General features: G+C 36.3%; 2 protein-coding genes across 5 annotated transcripts in view; one reads left to right on the top strand and one right to left on the bottom strand.

The window, feature by feature from the left end:
* The first annotated feature begins 296 nt into the window (after window positions 1–296).
* SPATA4 (spermatogenesis associated 4) lies at window positions 297–5,582 on the top strand. Its single transcript, XM_027456381.3, has 6 exons — window positions 297–483; window positions 563–692; window positions 1,087–1,205; window positions 1,584–1,804; window positions 4,300–4,413; window positions 5,311–5,582. Exons 1-6 carry the CDS (start codon window positions 395–397, stop codon window positions 5,400–5,402), a joined length of 765 nt encoding a protein of 254 aa, XP_027312182.1. The 5' UTR covers window positions 297–394; the 3' UTR covers window positions 5,403–5,582.
* A 24-nt stretch (window positions 5,583–5,606) lies between these two features.
* The window catches only part of WDR17 (WD repeat domain 17), a 64,335-nt gene continuing 54,366 nt past the window's right edge, over window positions 5,607–15,575 (bottom strand). For all 4 annotated transcript variants that reach the window (XM_027456379.3, XM_072037283.1, XM_021277737.4 and 1 more), the window contains 7 exons: window positions 15,408–15,519; window positions 14,563–14,704; window positions 14,359–14,461; window positions 13,391–13,492; window positions 11,089–11,184; window positions 10,724–10,907; window positions 5,607–8,902 (listed from right to left, as the gene is read on the bottom strand). In XM_027456379.3, the coding sequence (XP_027312180.1) occupies window positions 8,783–8,902; window positions 10,724–10,907; window positions 11,089–11,184; window positions 13,391–13,492; window positions 14,359–14,461; window positions 14,563–14,704; window positions 15,408–15,519 (859 nt within the window). In that variant the 3' untranslated portion in view covers window positions 5,607–8,782. The remainder of the gene's footprint in view (window positions 8,903–10,723; window positions 10,908–11,088; window positions 11,185–13,390; window positions 13,493–14,358; window positions 14,462–14,562; window positions 14,705–15,407; window positions 15,520–15,575) is intronic.

The raw sequence follows: 15,575 nt of genomic DNA on the forward strand, positions 1-15,575 counted from the left end.
CTTTGTTTAGCCAGAAGTTGAAGAAAACTGTCACGTTTGTACAGTGGGGCTCTGAGGGGTTGAACTCTTAGCATGACGTACATTTTAGCTAACGTATTGAAACATCAGGAACCAGACCTGAAACAAACACTGAACCAAGCCAGAACCCTGGCAAAGAAAACTACTACAACACAGCCAGTCTTACAAGGAGCCTTCTTCGCCAGCTGCCCTACCTTTGTATGAATAAAACAAAGGCGCAGTGCGGCCGCATGGGGAACGGCGGGGCGACGAGGCCCGTCCCATTCCACGGTGCTGCCAGCGCCATAGCGCCGCCCGCCGCGCGGCCCTGCCCGTTGCGGCCGTTGGGGCCGTTGCGGCCGTTGCCGTGAGGCGAGGAGCGGGGCTCGGCGCCGCCATGGCTCCCCGTCAGCCCGGACTGCCCCGGGCCGTGCTCCGCTGGCTGCAGAGCCTCGACCTCCCCGCCTGCCCCAGGCACTGCCGCAGGTGCGCCGGGCCGGGCCGGGCAAAGGGGGGTTCGGGGAGCGGGAACCGGTGCCAGCGCCCCTTCGTGTTGTCTCGGCAGGGACTTCTCCAACGGGTACCTGGTGGCGGAGATCCTGGCGCGCTACTTCCCCGCCGAGATCCGGAGCCGCGCCTGCGGGACCGGCAGCTCGCTGCCCACCAAGCTCAGCAACTGGGCCCGGCTGCAGCGGGTGAGGGCTCCGCGCTGCAACGCGCTGTGGACCCCCTCCCCGCCCCCTAAAATTTTAATGGGCAGTTTGGGGCTTCTTAACGAGGCCTAAAGTGTGTCATTGGTCATTTTGAGCTCCTGCTCCACAAGAAAGAGGTGTGCAAAACTGGCACAATTGGGATAAGCTGCTGCTGTCGGGAATGCTGGGCTTGTTGTCCTCTTGGTTGGTACAAATTTCATGCTGAAAGCTTGTCATGGTGAAGTAACCTTTCATGGGACAGCAAGAAAAATCTCATTTGGGGTAACAAATTCAAAGACAGGCATCTTTGCACTTGGTCATGCACAAAGATACATGTATGTGTGTGTATATATATATGTATGTATATATATATGTATTTTTTTCCTGTCGCATAAAGTTTTTTGCAAAACACAACCTCAGCGTGGCCCAGGAACTGATAGAGGGAACAATTCACTGCAAACCAGGAGCAGCAGAAAGGCTGGTGCAGGACATCTACTCCCTGCTGACAAACAGATGGTGAGTCGATGATGCCTATAGATGGCTTCAACGGTGTTGATCAATCAACGTTTCTTATCGTATCCTAATTTGGCAAGAAATAGCACAGTCATAAACAAAAAATATATTTTAATGTGAAATTTGACTCTGGAAGAAGACCTTGAGGAGCTGTAACTGAGTGGATTGAGCCCACAGCCCTGGGTACTGACTGCTGCTTGATTCCGTTCAGCTCCTAGACTGGCTCTTTACATATAATTTTGGTTAAGCTATTAGTTTGTGTATTGGTTTCTATTTGTTGAAAATGAAAATAACATACATTATAGAACTGCAAAAACTAATATTTAGCCATTTCTTGCTGTAATTAATTCCCAAACACTTTTTTTTTTTTTCTCCCCGCAGTATTAAAAGCCTTCAAGACAGGGAGATTGATTTTACAGACTACTGTTACCAGACACAGTTACCAATGGTTGCCAGATCAACAGCTTCCAAGGCTATCAAGAATAACATTAGGCTGACAGAAATAATGATGGAACCCAGTGTTACCATAAATAGACAGAAGGCTAATGCCGTCATTAATATGCACATGAGAATGAGAATGCAAGAGAGGGAAGAGGATCCACGTGAGTGTTTCTCTTGTTTTTTATTTTCCTGAAGCAGGACCAGAGCTTGGGACGGCCACATTTTCCCATAGCTGCAGCTCGAAATTTCTGAACAGCAGCTGAAGGCAGCAAGTAGCTGGCCTGCTTTGGTTGTCTTTGTCTTGCTTGCCTCAGTGTGGCTGGGGAGTACTGTGAGAACCTTTAGATGTGATGCGTTGGGAGTACAATCTTTGAATTTTTTCTGAAGTTTCATGGTTGATGACCACTGTGTGGCTGCATTCAACGTTCCTTGGGTAGTATATCAGTGTTATATTATTGGAGTCAAAGTTAATTTTAATAACACTTCCACCATTAACACAATTAGTACTTACCTCTGATACTTCATATTACTGAAAGAAGCTGCAGAGTTCTTCACCCTTCTTTGTTGAAGGAACATCCAGAGATGCTGTAACTTAACATTGTTAGTCTTTGAAGAAATAGACAGCTCTGGGTTCACGGGGATAGCAGTGGATGTTGTATATCTTGCCTTTAGCCAAGACCTGCAGTCAATGTCAAATTACTGAGACATAGAGTGGAAAAGTGGATGACAAGGTGGATGGAAAATTGGCTGGAGTGTCAGATTCAAGGAACTGGTTGTAGACAAAGTCTAGATGAAGTCTGGATGATGGCCTCTTATGAGTGACTTGCCTCAGATATCACTTTTTGGGCTAGCACTGCCTAACGTCTGTATTACTGACTTGGATGGTGTGATGGAGGGCACTCATAGCAAGTGGGGGACATTCATGCTGGATGAAGGTCCCTTCAGGTTGAAAGACCACAGCAGGCTGGAGAAATGGGCTGACAGGATGTGATGCTTATCACAAAGTCCGGCCATGGGAATGGAGTAAGCTGTGCACTGCTACGGGCTGCAGGCAGCTGCTTAAAGAGGAGCTTTGCAAAGAATGGTTCCTGGTGGACAAGTTGAATAGTGCCTTTGCAGCAGTGGAGGCCAGCAGCATCTTGGGTTGCTAGTAACAGATCAATATGTCAGTCATTTGGGAATTGATTTTTAGCACCTTTATGGCACTTAAGAGACTGCATGTGGGGTACTGTCCTCAGTTTTGGACCACCCAGTACAAAACACAGGTTATCATTCTGGAGTCAGTCCAGGAAGGGCCACCATGGTGGTTAGAAGGCTGGTGCACATATGTATGTGAAGTGGAAAAGAATTGGGTTTCTTCAGCTATAAGATGATGTGAAAGGATAATATAACAGCTGATTATTTCCTCCTTTTGTTTATTAGGTTAATTTGACTTACTGGATAAGGAATCAGACCAGTTATTGCCTTTCACTGGCATTATCAAATGATCTTCAACATTCAACAGTGCAAAAACATTTTAAAAATCAATTATTATAATTCTATTCATTGTAATGTTTATTGCTCTTCTCTTCTGCAAGACAAAGGATAAGACCTTCAAAAAACTCAGTCTTGCAGATGTTTGCACATACATCAGTCATGGATCAGTCTCATCACAACCAGTTCACCCATACAGAGGTTTGAAGAGATCATCAGGCTATGTAGTTCAACCTCCTTTGGTCAAAGATGCTCTGTATCAATTAAAAAATATCAAGCCTATGCCTATGGCGTTTCACAACTTAGATTGAGTTCTGTGGTTTGTTCTCATATTGAAGCCTTTTTCTACACTTCTGTGAATTTTTAGTACCCTTCTGAAAATGCTGGCACCAAATCTGAGCCTAACATTACAGGATTTGTCTCTTCTATGCCATAGACCAGGGCTGAGGTCTCTTCTAATTTTTTTCTGTTTTGTGCATTGCATGTACTGGGAGTATGAGTTCTGAGAGTTCTTCCAGATTCTTGATATCAATGGTAGTTGCAGGAGTAAACAAAGCTTATGCAGACAGAAATCAGAAATCACATTTCAAGTAGCATTTCTTCTAAATTAATCTTTAATGTTTTTGAAGAAGCTTCAGTATTCTGATCAACAGACAACAAACAAGTAATTTGTTCTGGATCCACATCAGGATGTATATAAGTTTTCTGTTTTTTTTGTTTTTTTTTCCTGTTGTTTTTTGTTTTATCCAGTAGAGGACCTACTTTTCTAAGTAGTATGCTTAACTACACTGACTTAATGATTATACTCTTGAAATATTTTGAAATTGTTGAAATTCAGAATGTGTGGTTTCAAGACATACCTGTGCAATCTCAACATTTTATCTCATGCTAATTTATGAACTCATGCATATTGTGTCCCAAAATGCTTAAGTTAATTTTATTTTTTTAAACATATGAAAAATACTATGCTTGAAAAGAAGATACAGGGAATTTTTACTATACAACCTGTTTAATAATTCCCCTTCTCTTTAGAGGGTTTATTTTATTTTTATACAGCTGCCATGGTTGTCTGGGTGTTTAAGTCAAGTGGGGGACAGTAACTGTTTACAACTAAATTGGGGGATTGATAACTAAGTGCTTGACATACTGCTGAAATGAACAACTTGCGATTTTTGCTTTAAAGGACGGTTTAACATTAAACGAAGTTTCAGACATCATACAGTTTACCATCTTAATTGCACAACGTCCTCTACAAACATAGCTAGTATCCCAAAGGAAAAAGCATTTGCTCCATCATGTAAGTTTTTTTCTCACATCATTTAAGATCTCAATTTAATCTTTTCAGATTATAATGTTGGGTGGTTTTGGTGTACTTTAGCTATACAGGCAACCAAGAGATTCCATGTTTAAAAACTTGGAAGAAGTCAGCTACAATTTCTTAGAAAACAGAAAGCTTAGAGGGGTTGGGTATTATTTTTTTTTTCTTTTAACATAAAATTGCTTCAAGGTTTTCTCTGGTCTTGCAACTGCAGAAATTATTCTGACATTCAAAAGTGCTTCTCTTACTTTCCTCAGAACTTTATTTTGAATACATTCACCATACTGAAATATTTTTTTTTCTGCTCGTTACATAATGGAGATCTTCAATTTGTTGAACGTGTGAATGGGTAGATGTGGTCCTTACTTAAGCAATAAGCTTGCCTGCATAGGGAACTGTAGAATTTAGTCCTGGAGAAGTGGGAACTGAATCAGCATAGTCAGCTCTGTAGCAAATTACTAAGCCTGGTGTGTAGGTACGCTGAACCACATGATGGGCCTAGGCACACAGATGTCATCTTGTTGGGCTGTTTTGGGCACTGATAACAATAGTCACAAATTGAGCTGACTGATCAGTTTACAGCTTGTTTGTATACGTTCTTCCATTTTCCCATCAAGGATAGTCTGTATTGATTTAAACAAACATACCCTCAGAAAATAGTAGAGCTTCGACCTCATCTGTAGGGCTAAAATGGTGCCTTCACAGGGGAAAATGAAGCCTTCTTTAAAAGCTTAACCATAAGTTTGTACGCTACATTTAAATCTGATTAAAACAATGCTTTGACCTTTAAATTATGGCATTTTAATATTTCTAATCTTCACACCCCCTCCTTTTTAAAAAAAAGTAATTTTACATTTTTTTCTGAATCACTTCTAGATTCCTCAGGAAAGACAGACAAAACAGACGTGCATTATGAAGAACTCCAAGAGCAACAAGCTGACAGATCCTCTGTTATGATCGTTATTTAGCACCTTCCAGGATACCACTGAACAGATTAACCAGAGAGATGTGGAACTTTGAAACACAAACCTTATTCCAATTACAGTTCTGTTGACTGTATAATCAACAAAGAGAAATCTCAGTTTACTGCCTGTTAGGGAACAATTCCATTTTAAGCCAAATAAATTGAAAAAGCTGGTTTAATAGTAGTCACATTCTACAATACAGCTTTTCTTATTATTTATTTTAAAAATAGTTTAATTTACTTGTTTCTATAATAGTGCCTAGCCTCCTTTTCAGCTTCATTAGAGTTGATATTTATCAGTATAAGTTTCTGATACAGAAGATATTGATAAAAGATCAGAACCCATCAGAACTACTACATGGAAGTATACAAAGATAGGAAGACATGAAGACAAGATCTTCACAAATGATTTTTAAAAACAAACAAACAAACAAAAACCTTTATTTTGCCTCCTGTTGGTCTAGTACTTTTACCTAAAGCAAAGTTAATTCTGGATTTTATTTCTTTTCTATATAAACATAAAAGCTTCAAATTTTAAAAATACTAATACCCAGTCTGAAAAAACAGGTCTCTAGACTTTGTAGTTTACTTTTGTTTTCTCTGGAAAGAATGAAGGCAGTTTCTTGCATTAGTGTAATCTTAAATTATTCCCATTTGGGACTTAATATTTTTTTCCCATTGAAGAGTTCAACAAGATGGATTTAAAGTGTCATATCTAATTTTTAAAGGCAGTGTTTGCAATGGGAAAGGTTCATAGTTTGACACTTTTTTTTTATCGTTTTGGAACCCACCTAGGAGGCTGTTCTGTTCTGAGGATCTCACCTTTGGCTACAGCCTATGAAGCTTACAGACACATCATAACAGTGATCAGATTCTTTCAATAGAACAATGATTTTATAGGGATACAATCATGGAAAAAAATCTTACCTTAGGTATACTGAGATTTATAGTAACTAGGAAGTACTTAGTAAATTGCTTCTAAATTTCTTTTAAAGAAATGCTTTAAAAAGCTTCTAAATAAAATTGCTTGCTAAATTTCTTCATTCAAACAGAAATACTGATTTTTACAGAAGAGTCAAACAATTGTTTGAAGACAAAGGATTCTTTAATATTAAAGGAAAATACTTGTATTTGACTAGCTGTGCTGGACAATGAAGTCACACATTAACAAACAACCTGAAATTCTTTTTGAAAATAACATAGCTATGTTTTGACAGTTGCAACCACAGTTTTAGCAGCAGACACACTTAATTTTTTTTTTTTTTTTGCATGTTCCCCTCACTCACCAGATGGGGTACAATTATGTTAAAGAAAATGCAACCTCATTTTATTCACAATGACTGTTACCTGATGGATCCCAATATAAAAAGTGCCCTTTGACTTATTTTTTGTATTTCAACAATGTATTTCAACAATTATTAACCCTCACTCTCTAGTTTAAAGAGGGAGTAAATTTGTCTAAGATTCCATGTTAAGGCACAACTTAGGCACAATAATTGATGCAGTAATACTACGTGTTCTAAGATATTTGAACTATGATGTATTCGTAAAAATCCTTAAGACACAGCATAAGTTTTGAAATAGAGCTGAGTGGCAGTTCAGTCAATCTTTCAGATCCTATCATCAGACATAGGTTTGCACATTCAGTTCTTACCTGTGCTCTCCAGTTTTGTATTAAATTACACAATCTTGTGTGTAATAGATTTTGTATTAAATTACACAATCTTGCGTGTACTAAAAGATAACTAGTCTTTCAAGCAACCCATCAGCTATTGACTGCTGGAAAATTATTTCACAAACTATGAATTTTTATTTCTGAAATCCAACTCTAATTCCCCAAGCTCCACAGGGTTGGACAAAGGAAAACATCTCCCAAACAATACCTGCAAAAAGTGAAAAATTTTTCTAACACCTAGGTATGTACAGAAATTTTTTTGTATAGATTACAAAGCAGCTATGATTTTTTCCAACATAATCTTATACCAGAAATCCTGTAATAATACTCTAAAACAGACAGAATGAAATCTTAACTGATAAATCTTAACTGATAACTGGAAAAAAAAAGATTGATCTCCATCCCACCTTTCTGGCATTGGGGCATTGTTACTTCTATTTAGATGAGGGCATTGTTTACTGACCCATTGAAGGTTGTCTTGGATAAGGTATGTTAAAAAGACCTTGTGTTACTTCTGATTTTACCGGAGTTGCTCTAGAAATAATTCTGACGAATTCTAAATATAACTTCTTTATATTTCATATAACTAGCGGGATTTTAAAATTTATTTTAAAGTGGCAGCAAAAAATGTAACAACGGGTTAGGTAGATTTCTGACTGTGGGCCATCAAGCTGAAAAGAACCAAGGCATCTTTTCTACAGGTGAATAATTCCAATTATAAGATTTCTCCTATAATTAAATTCCATACTATATACATCTTTAAAATTTAAATATTCATTGTATTCTATTGACATATTTTTCTTCCCATTTGAGCACAGCATTAGTAAATAAAAATATATGCACAAGTATTTGTTTCTGGTCCATCATACCATACGTGTATTTAAAACTAATATAAAATGTAAAAAGAAAACATTTTAAATGTATATAATGTATTTAAATAATTTCAATACATGTGCTGTTTGTCCCTTACAAACCCTCTTTTTTTAAAAAAAAATGTTTCTATACATTTTAGTTTCTGGTTAGGAAACTATAATGGGGACAGTTGCCGAAGACTAACTTACTAGAAAATAGAGTATTATAATGTAGATATTCAAACCTATCTAACCAAAATATTAATAAACATATTTGTATTACTATTAAAGCACATAATAATGGATGAAAAAGTCATCTAAGCACTTGAAATATTACTTTTGCTATAGAATTCTGTATGTAAAAACTAGTTAAAATTTAAAAGGGGGACACAATGTGTTAATCAGCTGCAGGATTTCAGTCATTCTAAAAATGGGTTGCAGTGGCTATCCATAAAGTCACTATGTATTTAAAAGTGTGTTTATGAATTTCACAGTTTGTTATCTGTATTTTGATAATGTGCAGATAGTTGCCTACTTGCTTTACAAGGCATTTGTTTACACAAATTTAACAGAAATGTGTCTGCATTGTCTGACAACAGTTCTTTAAAAAAAAGGCATGGCTGTCAATTAAGTTAGGACTTTTTCTCTTTGGATTCTCAAATTTTTCTTTGGATTATCAACAAACATTTATATAGAAATCATTTTCTTGTTCTCATATTACAGTTTTCAAAGTCCAAGTAATTGCCTTTCAGGATGGATCAACTGCCATCTTTCTGTCCTTTGACAAGCAAGGTTAAATTGCTATTAACCCCCAAACTGTTATTCTAAGCACTACAAAGAACAGAGGAAAACACCGCATCAAAATGGGTTAAGTCGTATTCCTGTTCCTAGTGGTGAAAAAGGATTCACTTTGGCCCACATCAAAGCATCATTCAGTGAAATAGCAGATTTTCCATCTTCAAGGAAGAACACTGGACCCTGTACAGCAAAAATGTTTGGAGAGGGAAAGAAAAACAAAGTACACAAGTATTGAGTAAAGACTACCAGAATTACCAACACATTTTGTTACATCTGAGAAGCATGTAAAAATCAGATTTACATCTGTCACCTAAATTTATGCAAAAATAGTACCTAGTCAACTCAAAGCTTTGATACTGAATTTGTAATGCACAACTGTTAAGTAAACTGGTTATCTTCTAAAATCTGGAGACCCAACATTTTGTAATCTTTCTATTTTTTTCTTTTTATAATTGTTGTGTTCTATATGTTTGCCAGTAATTCAGGCAAAATGTAACTGTAGAGTAAGAGTCTGAGCTAAGATTTTTTTTTTCCCTTCAGAATATCGTACATATTTCACTGTAATTATCTGTGGTGATCTTTGGGTTTCTTCATCCTAAAACTACATAAATATGAATATATTTATATTATTTTAAATATTATTTTATTTATATTTATAATATGATAATATAATTAAAATAAATATTACTTTGTATATATATAATATATATATATATACACACACATATATATATAACACCTACACGGAGGCTATATGCAGTCTACAGGAAAATTTCAACTGTTCGCTATGAAAAACATGAAGGACAAAACACCAATTTATCTGTTGGGAGAAGAGCTATCTGCTAATTTCCTCATCTGATAAAATACACTGTCAAAGCTGCAATTTAGTTTTAAGAGCCTTCTTCTCTGAATTTACCACTTAAAACTGTAAAACCAAGCAATTAGGTTATTATACCTTAGTATTAACTCAATGAATTGTGATCTGATCTGCATGCCTAAAGCAGTAACTCCTAATATTAGCTAATCCAGAGATTAGGATATTGTAGACGACAAACTGGTGATATTTGCTATTGCTATTCTTGTCAAATGGATTATAACAATGACATCTTTCTGTGGCTGTTAACAGCAACTAACATGTGGCATGTATTTTCCTCTGAGACATAGCAAAGACTATGTTCTAACGTTGAGGTGTTGGCAGCAAATCTTTTAGACTTGAGGATGCTCAGTTTGTAATTCTGTTTACCTCAAGGACCTCACTAGCATTTTGTGATCTCCAATTTCTGATACAAAACCATCCCTCTTAATCCTTCAACAACCCTCTCATTCTTTGGGCTGGCATCTTGCACTGGACAGTGGAAATAACCTCATACAAGAGAGTAATTTGGCATTGAAGCAGTGCTTGGAGAAAGAAGCCTTTGAGTAGTGTTTTCAGGCCCTGTCAATTTCCCCTTTGTGAAAATAATAACATATACCAAAGAAGCATTAAAAGGACTAGAACATTTTGATCATAAAGCCCTATGCAAGTGAAAAATAAATATACTTGAATATTTACTTTTCTAATATTTGGCTTTAATTAATGAATTTTAAGTTTTATATTATGCATTTCCATAACGATTAATTCTAACAATAGAATAATGTCAGTATGTTGTTGAAAACAGAAAAACAGGATACATTTTTTTTAAAATTTAAAGTGCTGTGAGGTAGGAGTTAATAAGTTGAAAGCACTTTAAAAAGAACATTTGGCAAAATAAATTTGTCTTTCCCATGGAAATTTAAAAGTTTTGGTTTGGGAAATTGGGCAATCATTTGTTTGGACAATTCTTTATATAGCTTTTCTAACACAGCAGATCTCAGCACTTGTCCTCTTTAGGACAAGTGCTACTCTGACAACAAGAAAAAGATTCTTCCTCCTACGATGGGCTAGACATTAGACTTACGGTAACTTCACAACTAGCCAACACTATCACCAAGACAGAATACCTTGGCTCTCTGAAACTGTACCTGTATCCTTAGCCCCGTCAAACAAGAGATGTGAACATCAGAATGACTAGGAAGATTTGATCCAGTGACATAGTCTGGCCCAACCATTCCTTTCAGAGGCTCCTCTTGTATTCGCGATACCAGTATTGAATACACCATTTTTTGTGATTCAGATGGTGGGGTGCATGGCAATTCATCCGTTGGCCTATGAACAAAAGACATTTATTTTTCAACCATTATACGTTATGCGTTAGAAATTAACGTCCACACAATAGCAATTTTTTACATTCAGGTTAAAATTTTACAAAGGGATAAATACTGTATTTACAAATAAACATTTAAATGCCAGCAGTCTCATTCATGCTAATTTCATACTTTGCACCTACTTGCTTAACTGAGTACAAGCTCGCCATGCATCTAATTCCTCCGTGAGCTGTTCAATTTTCAAAGGTACAGATACTTCTCGTCTTTTTAAAAGCTGACTGAAAAGGAAGAAAATAATTAAATTCCCAATTAATTCTAACAATTAATATTTTCTTGAAAGAAAAATAAGATAGACAATAGTAATATCAAAATATTTTGATGTAACTTTAGCATTTGATCCTTCATAATAATCATCAATATAAACCCACAGAAATAGTAAATTACCAGATATTCTAGTATGCTAGAAAAAGTATACTTTTTTCATTAAGCTTCTCTTCAATTATCTGTTTTTTTGTTTGTTTGTTTTTCTTTAAGGGCTCTATATTTTAAGGCTTTTATTTTCTTATGACAAGTTTACTAGAAGTAAGGGCACAAAAATATGTGATAAAAATATGGTTACAATGATGGTGGTTTAATACATGCTCTGCGATAGCCTTGTTTTATCTGATTACCTGTGGAAAACAGAGTTTCAAAAAACTTCCAATGGATTTATTATTATTATTATTTTAAATTAAAATATAATACAAGTGACAGTTACTACCAGACCTAATTCAGCAAGCTTCCATCTCTGTTGGACTGCCTTAAAAATGTGCAGCTTAAGCATGTATGTATACAAGTATCCAGTTGCAGATGGCCTGAAATCTAAAAACCTATGAATCCCAAAAATACTGTCCAATCTGAGAAAAAAAAAAAAAAAAAGAGCAGTTTTGTTCAGTGGTTCTCTAAATCCCAAGAAAACTTAAAGCTTGACAGTCAAAGTATCACAGTCTCTGTTTGTTACTAGCCTATTAGTTTCTGTATCAGAATGGCCCTTCTGTAGAAACTTGTATTTTTTTTTTTCCCCAATATGTAAAGCTGTGGCTCATAAAAGAAATAAAACCAGTGCTGTTTCCTTTTCCTGTTTGCACACTCAGGTGTCAGGGATGATGGTAGCTAAGAGGAAAGGAGTGCTGTCTAGAATATAATGGAGAGGAGTCAAAGAAACGGGGCAAATACACAGATTTAAGATCTGTTAAATTTATGCTATTTATTGCTGGTAGAAAATTATGATAAAACATCAGGAAAGCTCACAGTTTAGGGTTCAAAAAGACTGGACAACATGCAACATTTATAAATGAGCTGTAATTTTTAGCAAAGCTGCAGGTAGTGTCTCAGTATTAGCTGGAGCAATGCCAAAGCAGACCACACTACAAAATCAGTGACATCTTGGACATGGCTTTGCTACACAGCAAAATGGGTGACAAAACCCAAAAGATCTGATGGTGCCAAATTATGAGTGAGAGGTTATGCTAGAAATGAAATTACTTATCTGGACAGCAGTGTCCTTACAAATCAGAGAGGAAGACTAAATAATAGTTACAGTTTGATGAAGGAATACTAAAATATTGTATATAAACCTATTTTATTTACCAGATAAAATAGAGATTAGAGAACTTATTTTTTCTCCTTTCAAGGTGAGTTGATTGAGTCAAGTCAGTCAAGTTAAAGTAGGTCAAGCCAGGTTGGGTCAAGTACGGTCAAGTTGGATTGGGTCGAATAAGGTCAGGCCACATGGAGTCAGATCAGGTCAAGTGAACCAAGTGGACCAGGTCAGGTAGGGTCAAGATGGGTTGGGCCAAGCGGATGAGGTTAAGCCAAGTCAGGTCAGGTCAAGTTGGTGAGATCAAGTCAAATGGGCCAGGTCACATCAAGTGGGTAAAGGTAAGTCAGGTCAAGTCAAGTAACTAGGCTGGACTGGGCCAAGTCAGTGGGCTAGGCAAAGTGAAATGCTTGCAGATAGGGATATTAGCTTAGCAAGTGCCGGAAGGTCAAGACAGGTGTTTTAGCAGGAAATCAAGCAAGTCATGAGGTCTACAGTCACAGCTTTTCCTTGTCATTACTGAACAAGTCTTCCTAAGTGGTCTACACTGATACAAAATTATATATTTACAGTTACAGTTCTAATCATGCATGGAGGCAATGTTAAATATTCATCTACTTCTAATAATCTGATAATCTAATAACAATATCTTCATAAAGAACTACAAGTTTGAGTGAAATCCTGAATTCACAACTTGTGCTAACTCAAGAACTTTTATTAACATAATGCACACACAAAAAAAATAATAAAGAAAGCTCCATAGCAGGCATGGCTTCACCACTATACACCACTCACAGAACTGAGACCTCAGATTATTTTTTTGTGGGGGAGAAGTGTGGACTATCTATGGCATACATCATAATAGGGATTGAGATTTCTAAGTGTTATTGAAAATTTAACATTACCTTGTATATTCATAAAGTGCAGGTACAATGCTATTGTACTGTCTTCTGATAGCAAGTAAAGCACCAATGTAACCACACAAAATCAACAACTCATTCCGAAACCTATAAATGGACAAGTATTAATCATAAACAATAAAGATTTCAAGCATTTGCAAAAACTTTACACTCATATTCAAGTATATGATTTTAAAAACTAATTTATCAGTCCATCTTTCATGGGTAATACACGTTAGCTGACTGTTTACTTTCTTTGTGGTGTGATGTAATTATTAAAAAAAGATTTAATCTGCTGTGTACTGATTTTAGTTATTACATTTTAAATAGCAAGTATAACACAGTTAATAAGCCCAATCACAGAAAGCTGAGAAAAGAATGCACTCAGACATTTTAATGTAATAAAACTCAAAAATGTAAATAAAATTGTCTCACATATTTGTATGTTTTTCAGTACCATCAATTTTCCCCACAGACCAGAGGTAAGAGTTAAGCTTTCTGCTCCTTTCTTCACACATACACTTGTGCAGATACCCCCAACACCTAGCTTCAACCACATTTTTTATGAAAGGCAAACCACAGCACTCCAAATATTTCAGAGTTAATTTTAAGAGTAACAACTTTTCCTTGACGTAAAAACCCATATTGTATGTGGTACCACTACTCCTTTTCTTCAGGAAACGGAAACAAGTTGTGATCCAAATGAGCTTCTTCAAATACGGTCAACCTTGACTCACCCATTGTAAATGCCTCACAGAGAAAGAAGAAGAAAAATAACTTTTCCTTCTTGCTAAATTTAGGAGGAATTCCACATTCAATTCTCCATACTGGGAATTGGCCTGCTTGTTGCAATCTTTTTGTAGCCCTCTTCTAGTCAGCAAAAAATACATTAACAATGTGTACCTATAGCTTTTTATTCCAAATGTTTCCTTTAATTAAACTTGCACTTCTAAAAACAGGTAAAACATACTCACTTGCTACATTTATGCAACACTAATTGTTCAGTACGTATGTAACTTAGAAGGTCAAGATATGGGCAGACTGAATCTAAAGTCCAATCTGAGCCACGAAGTTGTTCTGTTGAAAAATAGAAATAGAAATAATAGAAATAGAAAAATATCTAAAGAGGCAGGCTGTCAAAATTACTTATGCATAAAAAAGTTTCTTCATTTAAGTACCTTTCACATATTGAATGCCAATAGGGAGAGCCTTTTCTGGTTCTGTGCTTAACAGATAGTACTTTATAGTTTCAAATATATCTCCATCTGCCTCAGTTGTCTCTGCCAATCGCATACATTCTTCTGCATCAGGAAGATTACACTAGAAAACAAGGTTTTTGCTAACGAATTATTGTAATACTCAAACAACCATCTAAGATGTACAGAAATACTGAAGCTTTTATATATCATTAAGATCAAACTCTCTGAAGATAATGTTTGAATGACATACCACCATATAATAGGCATTAAAAAGCCATCTAGAGTAGAGATGACACTGCTGAAGGAGAAGGTTCTGTAACTATCGGCTTCACTTGTTAGTGATTTTGTGAATTTGTTACTATTCCTTTGAAGATGTGCATCCTGAGTTTAAGGGAGGGAGTTAGTGGAGCAGACTCCTTTGCTGCTGAAGATGAAGGGGGGGGGAAGGGAAGGGCAGGGCTTAAGGAGACTACAGACATCAAGATGTAAAACAATTCAGGGTACTACAGAGAGGTGATCTGCCAAAACATGATTAGGCTGCACTTCAGTGATGAGGTTATAAATCCTACTGACAAAAAATGATGAAGATCATAAGCTACTTCTGGAAGTAACCTGTACCATGAAAATACTGTACACACTAGAATTAAAGAACTAAAGTTCTTGTACTGAAAATAAAGTCAATAAAGACTGAAAGAGAAAAAAATATATTGAACATATGTAAGAACGTTAGTGAAAAAAACATCTTAAATTTATTTGGCATTATATGTTCTGAAATCATTACAAAATCTCTTTTTAGGATTCAGGTAAATTCTTTCTCATTGTACCTTTTCATGTAGGTCATTTATTTCTGCTATGCATCCAGGATAAAAAGCACATAGCTTTACCAAATGCAGTTTATTATCAGGAATCATCATAAGAAGATCGGCTGCCAAATCCCTGCACAAACACAAAGACAACATGTTGTTATTCTTGATGGTTTGTAATAAAATGAA

The sequence above is a fragment of the Anas platyrhynchos genome, chromosome 4 (assembly GCF_047663525.1).
Source record: "Anas platyrhynchos isolate ZD024472 breed Pekin duck chromosome 4, IASCAAS_PekinDuck_T2T, whole genome shotgun sequence".
NCBI classification, from domain to species: Eukaryota; Metazoa; Chordata; class Aves; order Anseriformes; family Anatidae; genus Anas; species Anas platyrhynchos.

Excerpts from the sequence above, each read along its gene's own strand:
- SPATA4 (XM_027456381.3), top strand. The coding sequence starts at position 395 with ATGGCTCCCCGTCAGCCCGGACTGCCCCGGGCCGTGCTCCGCTGGCTG. Across the intron at positions 693-1,086 it reads ACTGGGCCCGGCTGCAGCGG|TTTTTTGCAAAACACAACCT; the intron begins GTGAGGGCTCCG and ends TGTCGCATAAAG. Across the intron at positions 1,805-4,299 it reads AGAGAGGGAAGAGGATCCAC|GACGGTTTAACATTAAACGA; the intron begins GTGAGTGTTTCT and ends TTTGCTTTAAAG.